Here is a 23809-nt window from a genome sequence, read left to right as displayed (position 1 = left end):
TAAAGACAATCTCTGTATGACTCCACTCATATGTGGAAGTTAAACATGTAGACAAAGAGAACAGATTAGTGGCTACCAGGGGAAAAGGGGGGTGGGGGTGGGCACAAAGGGTGAAGGGGTGCACCTATGCACGACTGACAAACAATAATGTACAACTGAAATTTCACAAGATGGTAAACTATCATAATCTCAATGAAAAGTTAAATATATATATATATATAAATTTCGGTTTCTTTTTTCAGTTTACAGTCTCAGTAGAAGATTTTTAAAGTTATCACAAAGTTGCCTTGTTTTTTCCCTTCCATGTACTTTTATGGTCAAAATGTTAGACGGCCTTTGATTTAATTGATCACCATGATATGATATAACACAAAACAACCATTGTGAGAACCTTTGCAGCAAAGGAAGCCAAACAGATGATTTAAGTTATTTCCTTCAGGCTTTTTGTTACATTTTCTCTTCCTATGAAACAAACACAAAACACCATTGATTCACTTCATGGATTGCTATGTATATGTCTGCATGTTTTTGTACATGTGTGTGCACGCATATGTGCTTGTAGGAGACTTGGCATTTACTAAGAGCATCTTATTAGATGATAAAAATGATACCATAAAAAATTAAATAACAAAATCTCAGAAACTCTTCTAGTGCTCTAGAAGCCATTTATGTGATTTTATAAAGTCACACTTGTCATTAAAAATATTCTCTAATCATTCTATTTATTTATTTAACAAGTACTAGTATAAAGAAATATAATTAAATTTGCTATATACAAATATAGAGGCTGAGTAAATTTACAATTATAGGATAGGTGATAGTATAACTAAAATCAACTATAATTAAAGCTTTAAGCTTTCTGATTCCTGAGAAGCCCTCCTGAAATAAGTTTATTGCATTACCTAAGGACTAAGCCATATTTTAAATATAATTTACTTATTGACCACTATATAACTTGTAGAATTTATACATTTAAAGTACAATTACTTTAAACAATTGATAAATGTGGTTTAGACAATTATGACAACTAAATTTTAATGATATAATGCAAAAGAAACATGCTATCCACCAATTAATTGTCAAAAAGCTAATACTATACAGCTTAGTGTTCAGATTTGTATTTAGTATCATCATGTTTTATGTTATTAATATATATAAATTTAGACAATACAGAATTGAGTAAAATTACCTTAACTTTTATCTTAAAAATACAAATACTTTATTTTTGATATAAGGGCTCATAGTTTTAAAAAGCCAAAATATAATGTGTGTGTACATTCACACACACACACACACACACACACATATCTTCCTGACATTTATTCAAGAAAGAATTCTGGTAAAATTGTATATTATCAGAGCTTACTATGAGAGACAAAGTGTATTTTGAAATTTGATTATTTAACCATATAATACAGTACATACCGCTTATAAAAACATTTCAAAGATGAAAGTAAAGGCTTATTTCATTTTTTTAAACAGCTATAATCTTTTTACCATTATATTTAACGACATACAATTTTAATCTAACTTTTTTGCATTTTATATTATGAAAACTTTTGTGTTATTTTGTGTTCCAAGGCAAATGAAAATTAACTAGACTAGAAAAAAAGATCTAAAACTGTGTTTACGACATCCAAAACCGACTGCACAATGTGCAATATAACAAAGAATGAATAAAGCAGGGGTAAGGAGATATGCAATGCATGCTATGAAAGTGTCAGCATCTAATTACCCATTTACAACATTAAATAGAATCCTAATGGTCCTTAAATATGACCAATTAATAAAAAGAATAAAGAAACTCAGGAGATAAAGTAGTAGTATACATCTTATGACAACCCAAAATGACTTTGTTTATAAAGCAGCAAAGGTATTTTGAAATTGTCAGGGACCAATTATTAATTGTCTACTTAGCTGGATATAAAATTTTACAAATGATCAATACCTATTTGATGATACCCCTATGTTGTGATGAATCATAATTAGACAATTGTTACTTGATATTCCTCTGCCTGTCTAATCCTTTCACAAGAAAACATGAAATAATGTTATATTCAAACTGGTGTCTGAGGGGGATTACTTATGAAACATATGGAAGACTTTACCTGTCCAACCAGGCAAGCAGACTCTTGGCTGCTCCAATCAGATCCACAACTGAAGTCAGAAAGTCGTTTGGCAATTTTCGGCTAGTTCTCCCATCATAATGGCCACTCCTTCTCCTCCCTGTTATAAAATTCTGTAGATTTTTTGCAGATGCATTCAACTTGTGAGAAAGGGTTTTTAGATTTTCTGTTTCCAAGCCATAATTCTGAATAAAAAGAGAGAGAACAAATATACTTAAACTGAATATTTATTTCTTAATTACAATATTTACTGAGTATTTTACTATATACAGGCAATGGACCCAGTTTTAAGAGTTACAAATGAATAAGAATAGGACGCCTGGCCCAGCAGAACCCACAGCCAAGTGAGGATTTGGTGAAATGTCAGATAAACAAATTACAATAAAATGTGTTAAGTACTAATATGAACATGGAAAGATGAGGGCATTATATCTTGGAACTATGCCACCCAAGACAGAAAGATTATAAGGTCTCATAAGTGCATGTACATGTTTTGTTTTTTTTTTTTACCCAAACCTAAGTTCACTTACTTGTGAAATTCATTATTATCAACAATTATTTTTGAGTATCTATTCTATTAGCATATGCATAAAGCATATGCATACTAGGAAAAGTTCTGCTTTCCCAAAGTGAGCAAAGTAAGCACAACTCAACAATAAAATGAAAAAGCAAAAAATAAATCATATGCAATATACCTTTACTCTGTGTCCTCTCCATAATGACTCACAAGAAATTTCTTTCATAATATAGTACCAGGGGGGCTGGCCCCGTGGCCAAGTGGTTAAGTTTGCACACTCCGCTACAGGCGGCCCAGTGTTTTGTTGGTTCGAATCCTGGGGGCGGACGTGGCACTGCTCATCAAACCATAATATAGTACCAGGAAAAACTCTGCTTCATCAGGGGAACCAATACACTTTTTCCTTCTTATAATACAAATTATAAAACTAAACTTACTCTTATTTTTCTCATGGTTACATTAGCTCACAGTCAAACATGAAGCATATCTAAAGCAATCATAGTGACTTTTTGGTAAGTATATTTGTTTTCTTCTTTTCCTTGGTCTCATTTTTCAATTTCCAGTAATATTTATTATTTCACCCTAAATATTTTGTCTACAGATTATTGCAGAAAGAAGCTATATGAGTAAATATAAATAAGCTTTTTACCATATTCAATAGGAAAATATTGTAGGATCCTTTCAAATAAACTTTAGGAAAGGCTTCATAAGTTACAATTTTAAATTTTTATTTATAAATTTAATTTTAAAACTGCTAATTGTGAGCTGCAAAACACCTCTAAGAAAGGCTGGTTAACCTGATCAAAGGATGACCTTGATCAAACTACTTAGCAGCATGTACGTTACGGTCATGTGTAAAATTAAAAGAAAACCACAGACCCTAAAGAATGTTAGATAGTATCTGAGGCCCAAACAAATTCTAAATTTTATTTACCCTCCTTTTAGGTTGAGGAAAGTGAGACAAGGAGAATTTTTTGGTTTGCTTAAAGAGCTGAGTGTAGAGTAGTCAGACTTCAGAATGGGACTACAAGTCACCAGGCCACCTGTGAGGGGATGTCTCTACCACAATTCCTTAGCACCAATACTCTACTCCTGTTCAAGCAGGGTGGTGACAACAGATGAAGTAAAATGGAAGAAAAAATACTTGGGGTGAGGGCCGGCCCCATGGCCTAGTGGTTAAGTTTGGTGTGCTCTGTTTTGAAGTCCTGGGTTCGGTTCCCGGGCATGGACCTACACCGCTTGTCAGTGGCCATGCTGTGGCAGCGACCCACATACAAAATAGAGGAAGACTGGCACAGATGTTAGCTCAGGGTGAAATCTTTCTCAAGCAAAAAGAGGAAGATTGGCAACAGATGTTAGCTCAGGGCCAATCTTCCTCAGCAAATAAAAGAAAGCATACAAAATATTGGGGGAGTGAAAAGGGGAAGCAAATGGCACAGTAGATTTAGCTGTATTATTAAGTCAACAACCACTAGGTATGCACTTCATATGAAATTTAGGTTTATTTTTTCTATGGTAATTTAAGAAAAGAAAGATCTTAGAGGAGAAAAAAGGAGGGACTAGATGAGGGTTTGGATGCATAAACATTGAATACCAAGTTATGTATATTACCACTAAAGGTTTAATAAAGTCTGATTGTTCTTTGCTGGGAATTTACATTTTTATTAAAAGAGCTCTTTTTTTGAGCCATGGATTTCTTTTTTTAAAAAAACAGTAAATATTCACTACAAAATATGAATTGCAGTAGTCTATCAAGTTAAAAGGTTTGGTTTGCACAAATAAAACATTCTATTCAAATTCTATTGCATCTGAGCATGGATTATCTATGAAACACTTGGGGATTTTTATCCAGCTTGTCACTATATTAAGAAGTAAATCCTTTTATAAGTTTATTAAAGATATTCTCTAATGACTAGATAAGAACAATTTATATCAACTAAATTCAAATGATAGTTCTGAAGTGCTTGAAAGAATTTTCAGAAGTTTTTCCTTGTGTTAAAGCATTAAAGCATATGCAGTACAACAGTGTTTGTATTTTTCATTTTTGTATATTAATGATTTTAGCGAGGATACATTTGTTTACAAATAAATTATAATAATTTCGTAAAGAAGCTCAAATTGTAATTGTTTACTAGAGAGGGACCTACTCAATCAAATTGGTAATGTAACTTTCACTCTGTAGCCATTAGCCCCCACAGAAGATGAATTTAAAGTCTCTCTCATGGGGCTGGCCCCGTGGCCGAGTGGTTAAGTTCGCGCGCTCCGCTGCAGGCGGCCCAGTGTTTCGTTAGATCGAATCCTGGGCGCGGACATGGCACTGCTCATCACACCACGCTGAGGCAGCGTCCCACATGCCACAACTAGAAGAACCCACAACGAAGAATACACAACTATGTACCGGGGGGCTTTGGGGAGAAAAAGGAAAAAATAAAATCTTTAAAAAAAAAAAAAGTCTCTCTTGTTCTCTCCTTTTTTTTTTGTGGGTGAGGAAGATTGGCCCTGAGCTAACACCTGTACCAATCTTCCCTTATTTTATGTGGGATGACACTACAACACGACTTGACAAGCAGTGCTAGGTCTACTCCTGGGATCTGAACCTGTGAACCCTGGGTCGTCAAAGCAGAGCATGCAAACTTAACCACTATGCCACCAGGCCAGCCCCTAAATTATCTCTTTATATATAATATTAGCATTGTAAATATTTTATTAGAAAAGGTAAAAATAATTTAAAAATAATAATACAGATCTTCCTATAAATAAAAACCTGAAAGCAAAGTAAAAATACTTTAAAGCCTTCAAAATTTAAGATAATAGTGAAATTATTTTTTTTAATACAACTCAAGAATTAGGGAATAGAAAACTCTTCTGGACAAAACTCTGAGAAGGCCTCCTAATAACCTACTAAAAATATCCTGTGTGGAGCACGGGTGAAAAATGAGGAAGACAGAGGAATGCAGTGGCAAGAAGAGAAAAAAGATAGAAAAAAGATATATAGTAGAGGATGGAAAGCGAAATTTTTAAAACTTATTCTAGTTAACAAATATAACTAAACAGATAATTCAAAAGCATTTTTTAAAAAATTCCAAAGAATATAAAAATAGATTAGAAGCTCATCTGTACATAACAGTGTCTATGTGGTACTATTTTCACAAAAAGGATGGATTAGTCAATCTCTCAAGTTAATTTTTATCATCACAGTTCTCAGTTCTAAGTAGCTCAAAATCAATTACTAACAACAGATATCTTCTTGCTATTTCCTTCATGAAAGTGGATGGTTTGTTGTGACTCTCTAAGTCACCAGTAAATCACACTCCTTTGCCTAAAATGTAAAGAAGCGACAAGTAAATGAAGCACACCTTTGTTTTTAGCCAAAGGTATACAGACAAGAAGTACTGCCTCAACTTTTAAAAAATGCTGTTATGGGCCTGCCCCATGGCCTAGTGGTTAACTTCAGTGCACTCTTCTTTGGCGGCCTGGGTTCAGTTCCTGGGTGCAGGCCTTCACCACTCACTGGTGGCCATGCTGTGGCAGTGACTCACATACACAATAGAGGAAGACTGGCATGGATGTTAGCTCAGGGCTAATCGTCCTCAAGCAAAAAAAGAGGAAGATTGGCAACAGATATTAGCTCAGGGTGAATCTTCCTCAGCAAAAAAAAATATATACATATGCCTGTTTATTCATTGCAGACTTGCTCCTTACTGGATATGCATGGGAAAACCAGGCATTACTATTGGTATACAAAGGACTACTTCCAGAAAACAAAAGCTTGGACATGAAATGTACTTAGCTATTTTCTTTGTCCTATGTTACTTATTTGGTCATATACTTGGTCAATAACATGTCTGCGGGGAACCAGTCATGACTCTACACTGATCCAAAATAGCCAGTCTAGTGTTAAGGAATTAGTGCTAAGTTCAGACTATTCTTCTCTTTCAATTATATGCACACAAAAGCACACGAAAGAAATGAAGGAATACACTTGATATTTTAGAAAATTGAGTTCACTATATCCTCACTAATGGCAAATTCTCACTAAACACTTAACTAAACATATTCAAATACTGGCACCACATATTTTACAATGTCAATGCTATTTTATTCAGAGCTCTTAATTTGAATGCATCATGTAGCAGGTGTTTAGGTCTTATAATATTTTGTTTTATAAACATGAGTGAGTCCTAAAAGGATTGCTTTAATGAATTTTTTTAGAAATGAATTATTTTGAGATGAATGAACCAAGCAATTATGTTGCAAAGAAACAAATCCTAGCAATTGCAAACATCAAAATTTTCATGCAAAATACCTATTAAATGAAAAGTACATGAAGAATGAAATGAAAACTGCTCTTATCCTGTCATAAATAATTCACTTATACTTCTCAATAAAAGGTGTATTGTCAGAATATGAATTAATGGCTATACATTAAACTATAAATATTTTATTTATGCTTTATTATTTCAGTCACTGTGCTGTGCTCTCTACTGAAGCATACTAAATGATAGCATAACAGCTTAGAAGAGTTAATATACCTCCAAATCATGATCAGCTTACCTCTTTCTGGAATAACATGGTACAAACAATACAGTTGGTGCTTAATAAATCTAAGTTGTATTAATGAACAAATTACTAAATAAACCTTTGATTTTCATCAGCTGCTATAACATTTATTCCCCATCAGGACTAACTTTAAGACAAGGCAAATGAATATTCCATACCTTAAAAGAAACAAAGAAATTTGGTAATTCTTTTGTGTCTTCCTTATACTAAAAACAGAAACTTCAGAGTCAGAGGTTGTGTATGCAAGAGAAAAAATTACTTCTCTGGAGAAAGGCAGTGAACTTCATTCAGTAAGATAACATTAATTTAACATCCTCTATGAGCTAAGCACTGGGCAGAAAGCATATTGGAGGACTGAAAAATCTAAGCAAAGAATTATAGTGTGATACAAAGTATAAGTTGCCTTGCTTCCCATCTCTTCCCATTCTGCACCAGCCATATCAAAATTCCCATTTTTCTCTGAACACTCCATATTCTTTCACAACTCTGTCTTTACACACAATATTTCTTCTGCTTAGATAACTTTTCCCCGAGTTTTTGGTCTTGCAAACATCTACTCATGCTGCAAGTCCCAATGCAAATCCCACCTACACTTCCTGGACCCCTCAGTAGTGTTCATCGTTTCCTTCTGAACTCTTCTGGGATTTTCTTTAAATCTACAATCATTTAATAACTGTTGTCTTCTTTACTGGACTGTATACATCCTAAGAGTGCAGACTATGCCTTTTTCATCTTTGTATTCCCCGTAGTAGTGCTGTTTGAGCCTGAACATCTAATTGTTAAAAGTAGAAATAAATACAGCAGACATAAGGAAAAAGTAGAAAGGCCAGTAGACATTACTTTCAAAGAGAAAACACAGTTCCCCATTCCCAACAGCACAACTCCTGGTCTAGTCAACACACCTTGCTGATAAGAGATCTCACCTTCTGATTTTATAGGGGCATGTAGAAATAAATCAGAATTCATTGCTCAGAAATCTGCTTTATCTTCACTGGAAAACATCTGTTCCATAAACTAGAAGATATCTGCATTTTTAACTTGCTGATGTGTAGCCACTAGGAAGTGGTGAAAAGGAAGTTTAACATTTGACCTCTTTGGGGAATGTGACCAATTTATTGCTGAATAAACACAGAACGAATTTAATGTTTTATTTTTTCCCAAGAAGATGGTGCAACACTATGGTGCATAAACCCAGAACCGTAGAGGGATTAAAACTCAGCATATGAAAATATTTATTTACCATAACTCCATGACTCAAACATTAAAATGGTCTGGACATATATCTCTGATGCCATCCTTTTAAGTAAGTTTAGGTCAGCAGATTGTTTATGGGCCAAACTCCAAAGGCTACAGGTCTAGACTATCTATAGGCAGCACCTTAATCATCAATCTTATTTCCTTCTTCAAATTGGCAATGTGGAGCCCAGCACATTAACGGTTCATCTATGTGAAGTCTAGTTTATGAGAGACACACCTTGGACTTTAAGCTCTGACACATCCAACTATTACTGTTACAGAAGATGTGTCAAATAGGGGACTGCTAGATCAGATGCCCAGCTCTAAGCCACTTCTATTGCACCTACATGCCTGACTTGGATTTGGAGACCGGTATGCAAAAATCACTGTGGACTCTTATCTTACCCTGAGTACTATCTTTTATTTCAGGCACGATTTCTGTGATTTGATTCAGATAAGGAATAGAGTGCATGTGCGTGTTCTGGTCTGAATTGATTTCTCTTATAACAGGAATAGAGAAATAAGAGGATCCCCAAACTATCATGTGAAAACTGTATCAAGTCTCCTTTATTGCTAGTTTCAAAAGATATTCATTCAGCATCCATTTTGCCAGGCATTTGTGCTACACACTAGGTGTTCAATAAGCACAGTCACTCTTCCCACACAGCTTATAGTCTAGTGGAAGAAACAGACAGTAAACTGATAAATACACAGATAAATATATAATTACAAAATGAGATGAGGGTTAAGAAAGAGAATAACAGTGAGGGGCTAATTTTAGACCAGGCAAGGATGAGGAATGATCAGGGAACGTCCCTTTGAGGAAATGACAATTAAGGTAAGACTAAAATGTATAAGTGGGAGGTGTTACTCAACCAATCTGGTTTCAGATTCTATTCTTCTTTAGAAACTTTTTTCAACCAGGTCTTTTTTCCTTGCCTATCCTGTTGGTTTTTAGTGAAATTTGATGACATTATTGACGTTGCTTAATGAAAATAACACTCTCCGTTGCTTTTGTGACAACCTTTCTGAGTTGTCTTCACGCTTCTCTGACCACTTCATAAGCATCCTCTGCAGTCTCCTCTTCTTTCCCAGCCTGAGTGTCCAGCTGCATTCTTTGTTCTTTATATTCCACAGGCCCTCCCTGGGTGATTTCTCTTTCTGTGGATTCAATCCCCATATCCTTGAGACTCCCAAATCTACATTCTCAGTCACTTCTCAGCTCCAAATTCCTATGTTCAACTGTCTGAGGAGTATCTCTTTCTGGATAATCCAGAGACGTCTCAAATTCAACAACTCCAAAACTCAATTCATATTCCCACTTAAATCTGTTCTTGCTGCTATTGCCTATCTTTGTTATTGCAAAATCACCTACTCTATCTCTGCAGCCAGAGGAGAGAAAATCTTTCTCAATTCCTTCCTTTATCTCACTCCTCATATTCACCAGATCTTCTCTATTTCTGTTGCACATCCTCAGTTCAAGCCCTATTCAGAGCCTAAGTAGATTACTTTACACATTTCCTAATCGTTAGCCCTGTCTTCAGTTTATGCCCACCTTACTCTATCCATTTGACTACCATCAGTTACCTTTTGAAAACATGTATTTCATCATTCTTGCGTGGTTATCCACACTATGAAGTACAAATCTCTTATCATGATGTTAAGGTACTTTTACAGTCTGGTCCTAGTCTATCTTTTAAAGCCTAATTTTCTCCCACCTATTTTTCAAACACACCAGGCATGCTCATTATTCTGTATGCCTGTGTATGCGTTGTTTTATCTACCTGGAATGTCCTTCCCCTGTTCCTTCATCTACCAAACACACGTTCATCCTCCACTTGGCTACTTAAACACCACCGCTTTTGCAATATGAGTCCGTGTACCTGAGTCAAAGATAATTATTTTCTCTTCTATGCCCACATAATACTTAGCTCATACTTTTATTTTAGTATTTTACTACAGTATTGTGATTAATTATTTGTATGTCACTCTCCCCCCACTAGGCTTTTCGAGAGGACAGGAACTAGATTTTACATCAAATACACAGTGCTGAGTGTACTAATTGATTTTTGAATTACGTTTAATTATCTACTCATTCCCTATTAATCATCATCTATAACATAATAATACATCATAACATAATAATATTACTACTTATTGAATACCTACTGTGCACCAGGCACTGAATCAGCCACTAAAGAAACACTAGCTAATTTGCTTTGCACACCATCACCAAGAGGTAGTTGTTATTATCTCCATTTTAAATAAAAGAACTAAGCTATGGTGAAATTACTTGCCCACAAGTGTCAGTAACTGAGCCAAATTTCAATCTCAGGTTATTCTATTACAAGACTCATGTTCTTTCTCACTGTAGCTTTAGATCCCTCACAGACATCTGGAAGAATTTAAAATCAATCAGGCTAGTGTCATCTTACCTAACATGGAAAAAAATCTATGTTCCTCTCAGAATATCTAATGTACTATCAGAATCTTTCAGGATTATTTTAATATTGATTTCTCTTGCCTAACTAGGTACTGCTCTTTAAACATACAGAAGTAACCACATAAGGTACAATATTCAATTTTCACTCGAGGTATACATAAAGAACACTCAAATAATTTGATTATTTTAAGGATGATTTTTCTAAAATAGGATTACTTAATATTTGTTATACTAAATCAAAATTTTTAGACGGGAATGGACTTTATAACTGATGATATACAATTGTATATCCCAAATGCTGCTGTGAAAACTCCCTTGGTGAGCTCTAAGTTTTTCAAGTAAGTAAATGTAGTGTCACCAGTGGAGTTATAAGCCTCTTTAATTTGTAATCTGGCACCCTATAATACAGCAAATTCAATGATGGAGGAAAATATCACATCCAGTTGGTTGAGAATTAGGGATTTTTTTTTTTCTACTTGCATTTCAATTATTTTAAAAAAGAGAAGGAAAGAAACAAAAAAAGAAAACAAGAAAAAAAGTGAAATTTCCCTTCCCACCAGTTTTTTGTCCTTACCAGTGCACACAGAAGGTCAACTGCTTCCAAGATCAGTTCCTGGTGGCCAATGCGGCTGACCCCTAGATCTTCTAGCTCCTGATGTGTAATGCGCAGCAGCTGGTCCCCACTGATCTTCTCTCTTTCGAAATTCTTGATATACTGCTGCAAACAGTCATCAAGACCTACAAAAAAAAATATGGAAGACAAGAATGAAAAAAACAGCTGAACCAAACCAATAGGAAAAAACAGAACAAGCATTAACTCTTACCAAGTCACAAGTTAAGTCCACTGCAACTGTGGACTAGTTCAATCATCCACCTTTTCTCAACTCACATATGGGCTGCAGCGGGGGAAAAATCACTTCCTCATATCCCTAGTTGTTAAGCTCCTATTTAAATTTTCCTCAGCAATTATTGGAAATCTTTACCTTTTTTTCTTTGTTGCCTATTTCATAAAATGTACTAATGGGAAGGTCCCCCTACTTCCAAACTTATCTGCATGCCACTCCTCCTTTCTTCTTTACCCTCATTGCTGAGGGAGAGGTATCCTTCTTCCTACACAGGCTAATCGATCTTCCTGTGCTCTGGACTCCCATCTCCTTGCCACCCTAACACTGCTTCAACAATCAAAGCATTAAGTGCTCTCTTTATTTCAACCATTTCCTATTCATTAACTCCTTCTATATTCCAACTTCTGCCATCTTAAAAGACAAAATAAAACAAAACAAAACGCTTTTCTTGATTTCCTTGATCCTGTGTTCCTCTCACTAGTCTCTTACTCTCTTCAGAGCCTAGCCCTTTTACCTCTATCTCCTCACGGCAAAGCACACCTTAATCTAATATCACTTGGATTTTACCCAAATCCCAAAGTGGAAATCCAGAGTGGACACATTTTTCAAGACTATTCAAGGTACTTCGTAAGTGATTGGCCAGACTATAGACTGGGTCAGCTTTAATCACCTATGAAATGGCCTGATACAAATGATGAACTAGACTAACAAGATTTCTTCTCTCCAGATTTTTTTTCAAGCAAGATTAGCCCTGAGCTAACATCTGCTACCAATCCTCCACTTTTTGCTGAGGAAGATTGGTCCTGAGCTAATATCTGTGCCCATCTTTCTCTATTTTTTATGTGGGATGCCACCACAGCATGGCTTGATAAGCAGCAAGTAGGTCCGTGCCTGGGATCCAAACCAGTGAACCCCGCACCACCAAAGCGGAGTGCACGAACTTAACTGCTACACCACTGGGCCAGCCCCTCTCCAGACTTTTAAGTAAGGGATACCAAGAAAATGAGGGAATGCACAAAAACTAAAAAGTCTTGACTATATCAAGGAGGGAGAGGAGAGCCCATAATGGGCTACAACCCAGTTGAAATTACGACAGAACAGAAATTACAAGCAAGTAGAGAAAGCAGAGACAAATGTGCAAAGGGAAGCAAAGTCCCCTAACAGATTATGTAGCCATTGAGAGAGGAAAAGAGTCAGTCCTCTAAGTCGCCTGGTTCCTGATAGGGTCTAATACCAGGCCACACACGTCCTTACTATATTCTAAAACTTCCTTAAAGTAACTTGAGTTACCCTATAGTCTCTCTATATGATCCTCTTTCTTTCATTCTCCATTGGTATGTATACATCACTCTCTCCTGGTTCTCTTGCCTCTTTGTCCATTCCTTCTTAGTGCCCTTTCAGGCACTTTCTCCAACTATCCTAAAATATAGTTGCTCTCCACTCCAGGGAGCCCTCCCTGGTCCCCTTACCCCTCACTCTTTACATTCTAACTGAATAATCTAATCCATGCCCATATCTTCAACTACCATCTAACACCCCATATTTCCAATTCAGACACCCCTCATGAATGCCAGACCCATCTACACATCCCAACATGTCCACAACACAACTCCTCATTTTCCCCTCCATGAGTTTCCCTGCTGCATTCACTGTCTCAATGAACGGCACCACCATCTATCTTGGTATAAAAACCAAATATACGGGAGCCATCTTAGATTTATCCACCTTCCTCATATCCCTGCATCCAACGAATCTCTATGTCCAAACAATTGGTCCTCTGAATTATTTTTTACATACATCCTTTCCTCTCATTTCCCACTGCCATCTTCCTAAATCAGGCCATAAATATCTCTCATCTGGACTAAAGCAGTTTTATGGTTTTCCTGCTATTAGTCATTATCCCCTCCAATTCATCTCCCCCAACATAAAAATTCTGATGTCATACTCTATCTCAAAATTTTTCAATGATTCTTCATATTTATGACAGAATAAAATCCAAACTTTACATAGTGTTCAAGGCCCTTCCTAATCTGGACCTTGCCTTCCTATACAAACTCACTGCAGACACCCTCCACTCTTCCTAATCTCCCACTCTACAGACCTCCATTACAAGAATGCCCACATTATACTGTAATTCTTTGTTCCCATGTCTGTGTACCAAAAAAATAGCCTGGAAATTCCTTGAAGTTGGGCACTGTGTCTTCTGATTTTGGAGAAACCAGGCCTTAGCACAGTGACTGATACAGAGTGCTGCTCAATAAGTGTAAACTGAACAAATTAGACATTTATTTTTATGCTATATAACCTGGTAGAAGCAAAAAAGGAACACATTAAATAAGAGCTAAATCTAAAAATAGAGTGGTGAAAAAGAACCATTTGGTACATGGCATTTAGAGGCACTCATGTCTTGATACATTGCAGAATAATATGAGCTAGAATGTTACTATTTTGAGCTGATTTTTCTTAGGAGTCCTCCATGTAAAGGAATGATAAAGGATCTCCTAGAGCACCAATGCCAGCATCATTAAGGTTACAGACCAAGTTACATACTAAGTGGCAGGGTAGAAATAAGGGAGAGAGGCTTACACTATATATCACCAACTGGTGCCTAATTTAATTATCAAGGTATATTACTTCATAATATAGGAAGTATCTTGGCTCCTATATTTAAAATGTAAAATACATGGTCAATAAACAGGTAGGGTATTATAATAAAAATTATAATAATGACACTTTATGTCAATACACGTATTTCTAAACTATAAGGTGATTTCATATATATTTTTTTCTCACCTAAACCATAAATAATGAATGGCTTTATAATATATATATATATTTCTTTTGGTGAGCAAGATTGGCCCAAAGCTAACATCTGGTTCCAATCTTCCTCTTTTTGCTTGAGGAAGATTGTCCCTAAGCTAACATCAGTGACAATCTTTCTCTATTTTGTATGTGGGACATTGCCACAGCATGGCTTGATGAGCAGTGTGTAAGTCTGTGCCTGGGATCTGAACTCACAAACCCCAGGCCGCCGAAATGGAGCACGTGAACTTAACTACTACACCACCAGGCCAGCCCCAAGGCCTTATAATATTTTAGAGTTGTTATTTTGACTGAAAGGTCAAAATCAACATCTCAAGTCTGTTTATGGAGAAAATATGGTCCAGAGTCATCTACAAAATTCACAAAAATGAATACATTATAAAATAGGGCTAAAGGCCTGAACCTCATGATTCTAGATCTATGCAGCATGTATGCAATAATTAAAAGCCCTCTCATTCACTCATACACTATTTTATTTAGAATAGAGCTGTCCCATTTTCAAGAATGAGAAATTCTTTAGTGATTATATGACTAGTCTTCAAGACTGTAACATTTATTAAATAGATAAAATAAGAACAGATACATACTAGATATTAAAAATGCTATTACCTACGCCATTTTCCTAAGATTTTAAGCTCTAATGTTGCATGAATTATTTCTTTAGGCTCCAGCAGATTTTACCCTTTCTTGTTGATATCTTCTAAATAATCGTAAGTAAAATTTATAAACTCCACCTACAAATTCCTACCTATTGCTCTTAAGAAAACAGGATGCTGACCCTGATATCAGTTTCCCTACATTAAACCCAGCATATATGGGGTGAAAACCAAAACACTCATTCCCTGCTTACTCTCTGGCTTCCCGGCTCCAGAATCCACTATCCTCCATGGAGACAGACACCGCCAAGGACAAACACCTGGATTCACTATCTCCTCCCTGCACAGAGATACAGGCTGGTGGGAAAGCTGCTGACCAGCAAGGTCACAGGCTCCCTCCTCTCTGCAAGTAGTCTCAAGGCCAAAGACAGGCTGGTGGGAAAGCTCCCACCAGCAAGGCCATATGCCCCCCCCCAACAACCTAAAACCCCAAATAAAAACCCTTCCTTTTAGCTTTTCGGGGAGTTTGGGATTTCAGCGTTAGCTGCCCTCTCTCCTTGCTCAGCGCTGTGCAATTATAAAATTCCTACTTTCTTCCACTACCCCTAGTGTCAGAGATTGGCTTGCTGTGCAATGGGTGAGCAAACTCACTTCAGGTTCGACATCAAACACATAAAAAAGAAATTTTGACTCATACTCTAAACCACACAAATCTACCATGAAGAAAATTGTGCACTGCTGTCAGTTGAAATATTAAACAAACTATACACTATTCTGTCTAAGACCACGCCTTAAAATAATCAAAAAGAAGGCTTGAAATCATTACTATGACATGTCTATTTCAGTAAATTATATTGTTTTCCACTATCTGCAGGGAACAGGAATTAACATATCATAGATCCAGAAAGAGGTTCCACAAATAATGAAACATTTACAAAATGATGACATTTGAGAGAGAACCTAAGGATGCACAAATTTTCAGTAAACCAACAATATTACAGAAGATGGAGTAAAATAAGAAAATAAATCCACTATAATGTGGAACTGAAATATGCAAGTTATTATATTCAATATTCAAAACCTTAAAAATCCACTTAAAATGGGTATTAGAGAATGACTCTAGCCTACTCCAGGAAATTTTACTTTATACATCATTTTATATCTAACACATGTGCTCTTATCTAAAAACAGAACACTCTCTGATGTTTACAGCAAAAGATAAAAATGTAAATTCATTAGTTAAAATTCTGTTGCCACTCACTATCTACTGTGAAGAACGAAGATCGACACACAAAGGTTTGTGAGGACCTAGAAGTCCCTTCTGCAAAATAAGGTAAGGAAATTAAAACAAACATGCATCAATCTAATATCCTTTTGCTTACTGAATAAGAAATTCAATTGCAGAATTCAAGGTAGAAGATCTTACTTTTAATCTAGTTTTCAGTCCCCTCATTTCACTGACACTGCTTTTTTCCAAAATCAGCAATGACCAATAAACACCAGATTCAACTGTCTCATTTCCAATCTCATTCTCCCCAAGCAACTTACTGCTCTATTTCTACCACCGTTTTTCCAGTCTCAGAGCCGTCTTTGATAACTCCCCAATTTAATCTCTTGTCAGTTAGTGAGAAACATAATTTCTTCATTCAAAATACCTCTCGCTCTGTCCTTTCACTTCTGATCTCACTGTCACCAGCTTACTCGTGCTAGAAGCCTACCCTAATGCCTAGCTGCTCCCCCTGGCATCAGTCTGTCCAGTCTATCACTATCAGATCTCTAAAAACATTTTTGATCAAGCCATTTCCCGAGTCAAAAACTTCAATGACTCCTTCTGCCAGAAGGTTAACATTCAAAGATGTTTTTTAAATTTTTTTAACTTTTAAGGCTTTTTTTTTTTGGTCCTGGATGCCAGTATCAGGCAGCATTCAGGTATTAATTATGACATCTACTATAGACAATAAAAGCACTTTCTATAATATAAACACCCAGAAAACTCATATAACCATGCATTTCTTCTATACACAAGATACTATAAAGATAAATGATCTAGTAAAAGAATTCATATTTAAGATCTTGTGGTACTTCCTAAACCATGTGAAAAGGATGAAATTATATTCAGCAGCATTTTGGCATTAAACGAATTTTACTGTATTCCAATTATTGGAAAACTGGCCAACTTACGTAAATATATATGCTACTTAACAGATACCCAGAATATTTAATAAATCAAACACCTGAAGTATTCTAGAAAAATAAGATTTTGCTCTAGAACCTATGTAGTTAAAAATTTGTCTTTAACAATTCCCATATAGTTCTTGGGGGATATAGTCATATAAATTCTTTTTCCTTCTTCTTCTCCCCAAAGCCCCCCAGTACACAGTTGTATATTCTAGTTGTAGGTCCTTCTAGTTATGCTATGTGGGATGTTGCCTCAGCATGGCTCGATGAGCGGTGCTAAGTCTGCACCCAGGATCCAAACCAGTGAAACCGGGGGCCAAAGAAGCGGAATATGTGAACTTGACCACTCGGCCACAGGGTCGGCCCCTAAATTCCTGATTTAATTCACAGATGAGCTGGCCATCACTCTTACTTAGCAAGTAAAGTGTATTTGTTCTTTGCTCTGCTTTTTATTATACTCAGCTTTATATTTTTTTTAGCCAAAAAAATAAGAAAAAGTTTCTTCAAAAGCATCTATGCCACTAGACAATTCTAAATATCAACAAAAAAGAGGCAATACCTGCTTTAACAAGTGAGAAATAATACGAACAAGAATAACAAACTGTGGGGCATCCATGCCATGGAATACTATTCAGCAATAAAAAAGGAACTATTGATATACACAACAACTTGGATGGATTTCAAGGGTAGTATGATGAGTGAAAATGACCAAACTGAAAGTGGTTACTGAACGATTCCATTTAAATTACATACTGAAAAAGGCAAAACTACAGCAGCAGAAAACAGATCAGCAGGTGGCAGGGACTGGGAATATGAAGAGGGTGTGACTATAAAGCAGCAGGAGGGAGTTTTGCAGGGTGATGAAACTGTTTTGTATCCCGAATGTGGTGTTGGTTACAGAAATTTATACATGTGTTAAAACTCACACAACTATTAACACCCAAAAAGTCAATATTACTCTGTTAATTTAAAAGATAAAATTTTTTTAAAGATTACAAATGAATTACATGCTACGTAACATTTGGAAAATACTATTAAACTAAAAATTTAGTTGAAAAAATTTTCCTTCTGACATCATTTTATCACAGTGTTTGACATAAAAGACCCGAGCCAGGGAACAATGTTTCCAGCATTCCATTCAGCAACTATTTATTAAGCACCTACTAATGTTGGGGCAATGTGCACTGATGCATTTAACTCCCTTTGAAAAGACTCCTTCGCCCTGATGATTGGCAGAGCAGAGAGGCTATAAAGAGAATTCTGAGAAGAGAGACTGATGCAATAGGAAACTAATCATTGCCTGTGGTCTCCTCAAGACTCAGAAGGCCAAGCCCCACTAGATCATCATCATTTCTACTCTTCTCCTTAGACCTAATTTTTTCCCTAACACTTAATGTTGTTTTTAAGACAGAGACTAAAAAAAAATATTGACTGGGTGGTAATATGTCAATTGTTACATTTTGCAAAACAATTCAGCCTCCCTAAAATCTGTTTCTGGTTTATTTTAAACAAGAGTAGATTTTAAATGCCAGAGAACTTTAAGATAAATTTCAAAGAAATATCTGGTTTAAAACTCCCTCTCCTAGAAAATGCCCAAAAGAAAGCAAAAGTAAGGAAGAAAAATTCATCAGCACCGAAACTAGGAGACAGTGCCAATCACATAACAAAGATTTAATGTTGAAAAATAAAAAGGTACTAGAAGAAAACTGGGTTCCGTACCAAATCAAAGCCAGAAACAGTAAAGAAGAAGACAGATGGATTTGACTACACAAAAATTAAGTTTTGTTATGACATATCAAATCAGAATATTTACAAAAAAGTACTTAAAATATATCCAGTGATAATACTACATCAAGGCCAACTGTAGAGGGCAAAGTAGCCCATAGACAGACTATCAAGTTGCACGAAACTGCTCAATTTAAAAATACTTATATAGTAATCTGAGATAGCAATTTTAAATTGCAATGGTACATTATACAAAGCAATGCTTGCATGGTTTCATAATTTTGTAATGTTTAAAAGTTTTGTATGTAGAACATGGTAAATCAGCTGGACAAGTAGTTTTTGTCAAAGTGAGTTTCAGGACAGCTTACAAACAAACTTTTAAATGCTCTTTATGTAAAGATGAAATAAACTCTAAATATTATACAAATATCCTGCATTTCCATTATTTATTTTTTTTGAGAAAGATTAGCCCTGAGCTAACATCTGCCACCAATCCTCCTCTTTTTGCTGAGGAAGACTGGCCCTGAGCTAACATCCGGGGCCCATCTTCCTCTACTTTATATGTGGGACGCATACCACGACATGGCTTGCCAAGCAGTGCATAGGTCCACACCCGGGATGCAAACTGGTGAATCCTGGGCTGCTGAAGCAGAACATGCAAGCTTAACCATTGTGACACTGGGCTGGCCCCTCCATGTTTTAATTTTTAAAACAAAATCAAAATTATTTTAATGACATCTTCAATAAGCAAAGACTGCCTGCTTTTATCATGGAGCTTAAAGCTATTATATACTTAAAAATTCACAAACATTTTTCAAAAATCATACTTTCTCCCCCATATTAACAGTCGGTTTCAGATTAAGTTTTAAGTAAAGCTGAAACTGTTTTTCTCTTTGCAAGCCTTCACAGTCCTTACTATTTTATTAACAGAAAAATAACTTTAATATGCATCACAGGTAGACCAAGCATAATGAAGTAGTCACAAACCTAGGGATTAGTGAAGTCTTTCACTTTACAACTTAACAAGTAAGCATTTTTTGCTTGTTTGTTTGTTTAAGGAAGCTTAAGGACATCTAAGTCTTTCATCTTTTATTCTAGCATTCAAGGACCTCCAAACTCAGGCCCCAACCTATCCAAAATTCTCTCTCATACATTCACATATCCTATGCTGCAGCCAAAGTGAACAACCCAACTGTTTCCTTAACGCGATTCCTATTACCCAGGATGTCCTCTTCTACATATTTAGATGCTGAAACATGTCAGGTCTTGATCACCGAATCAGATGGATCTCTCTTCTCTTAATATCTTCGAATTTTACATGTATGGTATTTATTATCCACGTTGTCTTGTCAGAATCTTTGCATTAGTGTCTTATTCCCAATAGATTACATAGAGCCCTGAAGGGTGGCATCACTGACTCCTCCACACAGCACTGGGCACCTGATCCATATTCAGTCATTCTTTCATTTAATCAATATTGACTGAGGTGATACTATGTGCTAGGCACTTGGAATCAAATGGCAAGCAAAAACTGACATGGCCACAGACTTTATGTAGTTTATAGTGTAATACTGAAGACAACCATTAACCATTTAATTGCCAAAATAGAGGTATAAATACAAGCTGTGATAATTGTTATAAAGGAAAAAATACACTGTGCTGTGAAAAACAAAAATGGAGACTTACCCTAGGCTGATGTGGAAGTCAGGAATGGAAGGCTTACTTGAGAAATCAATGACTGCACTATGATCTATAAGCTTAAAAATTAACTAGACAAAGGAGAGGAGCAGAAAGGGGATGATGCAGGCAAAAGAAACATGTGCAAAGAACCTGTGCTACAAAAGGAACACTGTACATTTGAAAACTGAAAGAAGACTGTGGCTGAAATACAGAGAGGAGGAAGAAAATGGAGCAGGATGGGGATAGAGAGATGGGTCAGGGATGAGACGATGCAGGGTCTTTTGGGCCATGTTCAGAAGCCTGATCGTGACCCTAAGAGCAATGAGAAGGTACTGAAGGGTTTGAAGTAGGTAACATTAAAAGTATTTTGTGAACATTACTCCAGCTGTAGTAAGGTAAGTGATTTGGAGGCTGCCAAGAGGGGGGCAGGTTGGGTGACATTTAAAGTAATCTAAGTATGAGCTGCTAGTATCTTGTCCTAGGATAATGGAAGGAAAGGAAGGGAAGAGACAGATTGGAAAGACGACACAATGTGCAGGCCTTGGTGCTGGATTGGATGTGTGAGGTAGAGGAGGCCATGGGAAGGAAAATGATGTTTACATTTCTGGATTACAGAAATGGATAAACGGTGACATTATTCACAGACGATGGAAACACGAGAGAAGCAGCTTAGGGTAGCTGGTTCTCTTCTGGACATATCGTGATTTCACTTCCTTTGAGACAACCAGGTAGCAGTGTTCAGTAGTCAGTCAGAAATAAAGATCTGCTCCGGAGACACACATTTGAAAGTCCTTGGTGTACAGGTAGAAGATTGAAGCCATGAGTCTTACTGATACCGACTAGGGAAAATGAGTAGAGTGAAAAGAGGATCTAGAACTGAACCTTAAGAGACCCCAAAATGTAAAGGCCTGGTAGTAGAAAACCTGCAAAGACAACGGAGGACATACAGCCAGAGAGGAATGGAAAAAAACGAGGAAAGGGTGGTGTCATGGAAGCCAACAGAAGAAAATGTTTCAAGACTGGCAGGACTTGTGGTAAAAGAAAACTCAGATTGCCAGAGTTCAAAGTCCACTCTGAATTTGACAGTTAGGAGATTATTAGTGACTTTAATCAGAGTATCATAATAATACAAATAGAAGCCAGACAGCGCGTGGAGTTTAGGGGTGACAAAGTGGAGGTCTTGCATGTAGAATATTCTTTTATGAGAATATATGGTATTGGTGACGATGTAGAGTGGACAGGGAGGTGTCACGTCAGGCCAAAGGGACTATTGTTATACCAATTTTAGACAGGAAGCAACTAAAGGTTTTTGAGATTAGGTAACTCCCTAAGTGTACACAGTAGATAACCGACTGGCAAAGCAAGGATTAAAACCCAGACCCAGAGGATTCTGAAGTCCAATCTGTTTTGACTACATCAGACCATTTCAAGACTAAAAAATAGATCTTAACAATAAAGTAGATATTCTTGCAAAAAGAAAAGGGTAAATGGAGCTAGAAAGAAACATACAGCTATTAAATGAAGAGGAGATAAGAGGAAAATGGCTAATAAAAATCACTTTTCCAGACTTAATGTAAAAAAAATCATTTAAAACCACCAACGACTGAATTCCATGCTAGTATACGCTGATGAATTGAACTCAGTGTAGGGTACCTGGCTGACATTCAATATGAAACTGCATTCAAAAGAATGAAAGGAGAAACACTGTAGTTTTTAGATATCACTGAAACTAACACAATACACACTGACTTGAGAATTCTTCTTTCTAATGTCCTCCAATGCTATCCTTCAGTTACCCTCCTTCTACAACCAAGCAGTTGCTCTATAACAAATAGTGCACAATTTCTTTTCATGAGGATTCCCAAGAAAACCAAAAAAAGTAAAAAAAGAAAAGACAATTTTCTTCTGGGCCTGTTCTCATTTACTCTTTCCTCATTTTCTTTAGAAAATGCTAAGCTGGCAATAGTTTTCCATTGTTTCCAAATGGAAGCGTTGACACTGATTAAAAGTAACACATTCCATTTATTTTTTGTGCTCACTGTGTGCCAAGTACTGTTTAAGCACTTCACAAATATTTTCCCATTTAATCCTTACAACAATCTTATGAATTACACATCATTATCTTGATTTTACAGATAAGAAAATTGAGACTTAGAGACCATGCCCAAGATGCCAGGGCTTAATAAACAGTAAGGCGAGGTCTAAACCCAAGTCCCTCTGACTCCACATCCCTGCCCGTAAAGCCGACGCAGTAGGAGGAGTAGGGGAGGAGTGAAGAGGATTGTTTCCAACCCTCAGGAGGACTGTTCTCAAACTGATCATCTCTGCCATACCAAAAGACAGTAAGCCAAAAATATTTTTCCATTTAAAGCTTTAAAGACATTGTTTTAAAATACATTTACCTAAATTACACTTTGTATCAAAGGGATTCAAACACGTAGTTTACACATACACACATAATTCAGCAGGATAACATAAATTAAAAGTAGATGAGAAAAATATGGTTGAGGGAAAGTATGATTAGTCATAAAATGGGAGCCAGAAATAATGGTAATACAAAAAGTTCATGCCAATGAAGAATATTAGACTTGCTAAAGTGTGGGAGGAGCTAGAACACCAGCTGTAAATTGTCTAAACGCTAATGAAGAGGAAAACAGGATCATGAACACAGTTAAAAACATTCATTAGATAAAAGCAAGCCAGTTTCTCAGAGAAGCTCAGCGATTCTGGACACTAAAGCCAGAAAAAAAGATTTCTCATGGGAAGAAATCTTGTGTGCTGTAATGAACACTGCCTTCAATAAATCCTTTCAATATATACAACTACAAGTTCCCACCAGACTGTTTCTACAGCAATGCTGAAATATATCTTTTTCAAAAATTATATTGCATTATATACCAAATAAGAACTGGTTATCAAGAAGACAGAAAAATATTTATATTTACTGGCTTCAAAGATGTTACAATTTATCAGCAGAGGTTATAATTCTATGGAGAGAATAGCTAGCAGGATTTCTTTTATAATGATATTTTTGTCAACAAGTGCCTAAAATGTTTTGGGGACACATGCTATATATTCAC

General features: G+C 36.2%; 1 protein-coding gene across 10 annotated transcripts in view; it reads right to left on the bottom strand.

Annotated features, from left to right (window-relative positions):
• Positions 1-23809, bottom strand: part of CNKSR2 (connector enhancer of kinase suppressor of Ras 2) — a 257543-nt gene that overhangs the window by 196214 nt on the left and 37520 nt on the right. For all 10 annotated transcript variants that reach the window (XM_070603410.1, XM_070603414.1, XM_070603417.1 and 7 more), the window contains exons 2-3: positions 11457-11620; positions 2109-2311 (exon numbers count right to left, since the gene is read on the bottom strand). In XM_070603410.1, coding sequence (XP_070459511.1) covers positions 2109-2311; positions 11457-11620 — 367 coding nt within the window. The remainder of the gene's footprint in view (positions 1-2108; positions 2312-11456; positions 11621-23809) is intronic.

Source organism: Equus przewalskii, chromosome X, assembly GCF_037783145.1.
Source record: "Equus przewalskii isolate Varuska chromosome X, EquPr2, whole genome shotgun sequence".
NCBI lineage: Eukaryota > Metazoa > Chordata > Mammalia > Perissodactyla > Equidae > Equus > Equus przewalskii.
The sequence above is the reverse complement of the archived record's forward strand: the minus strand, read 5'-3'. Positions and strand labels throughout refer to the sequence as shown.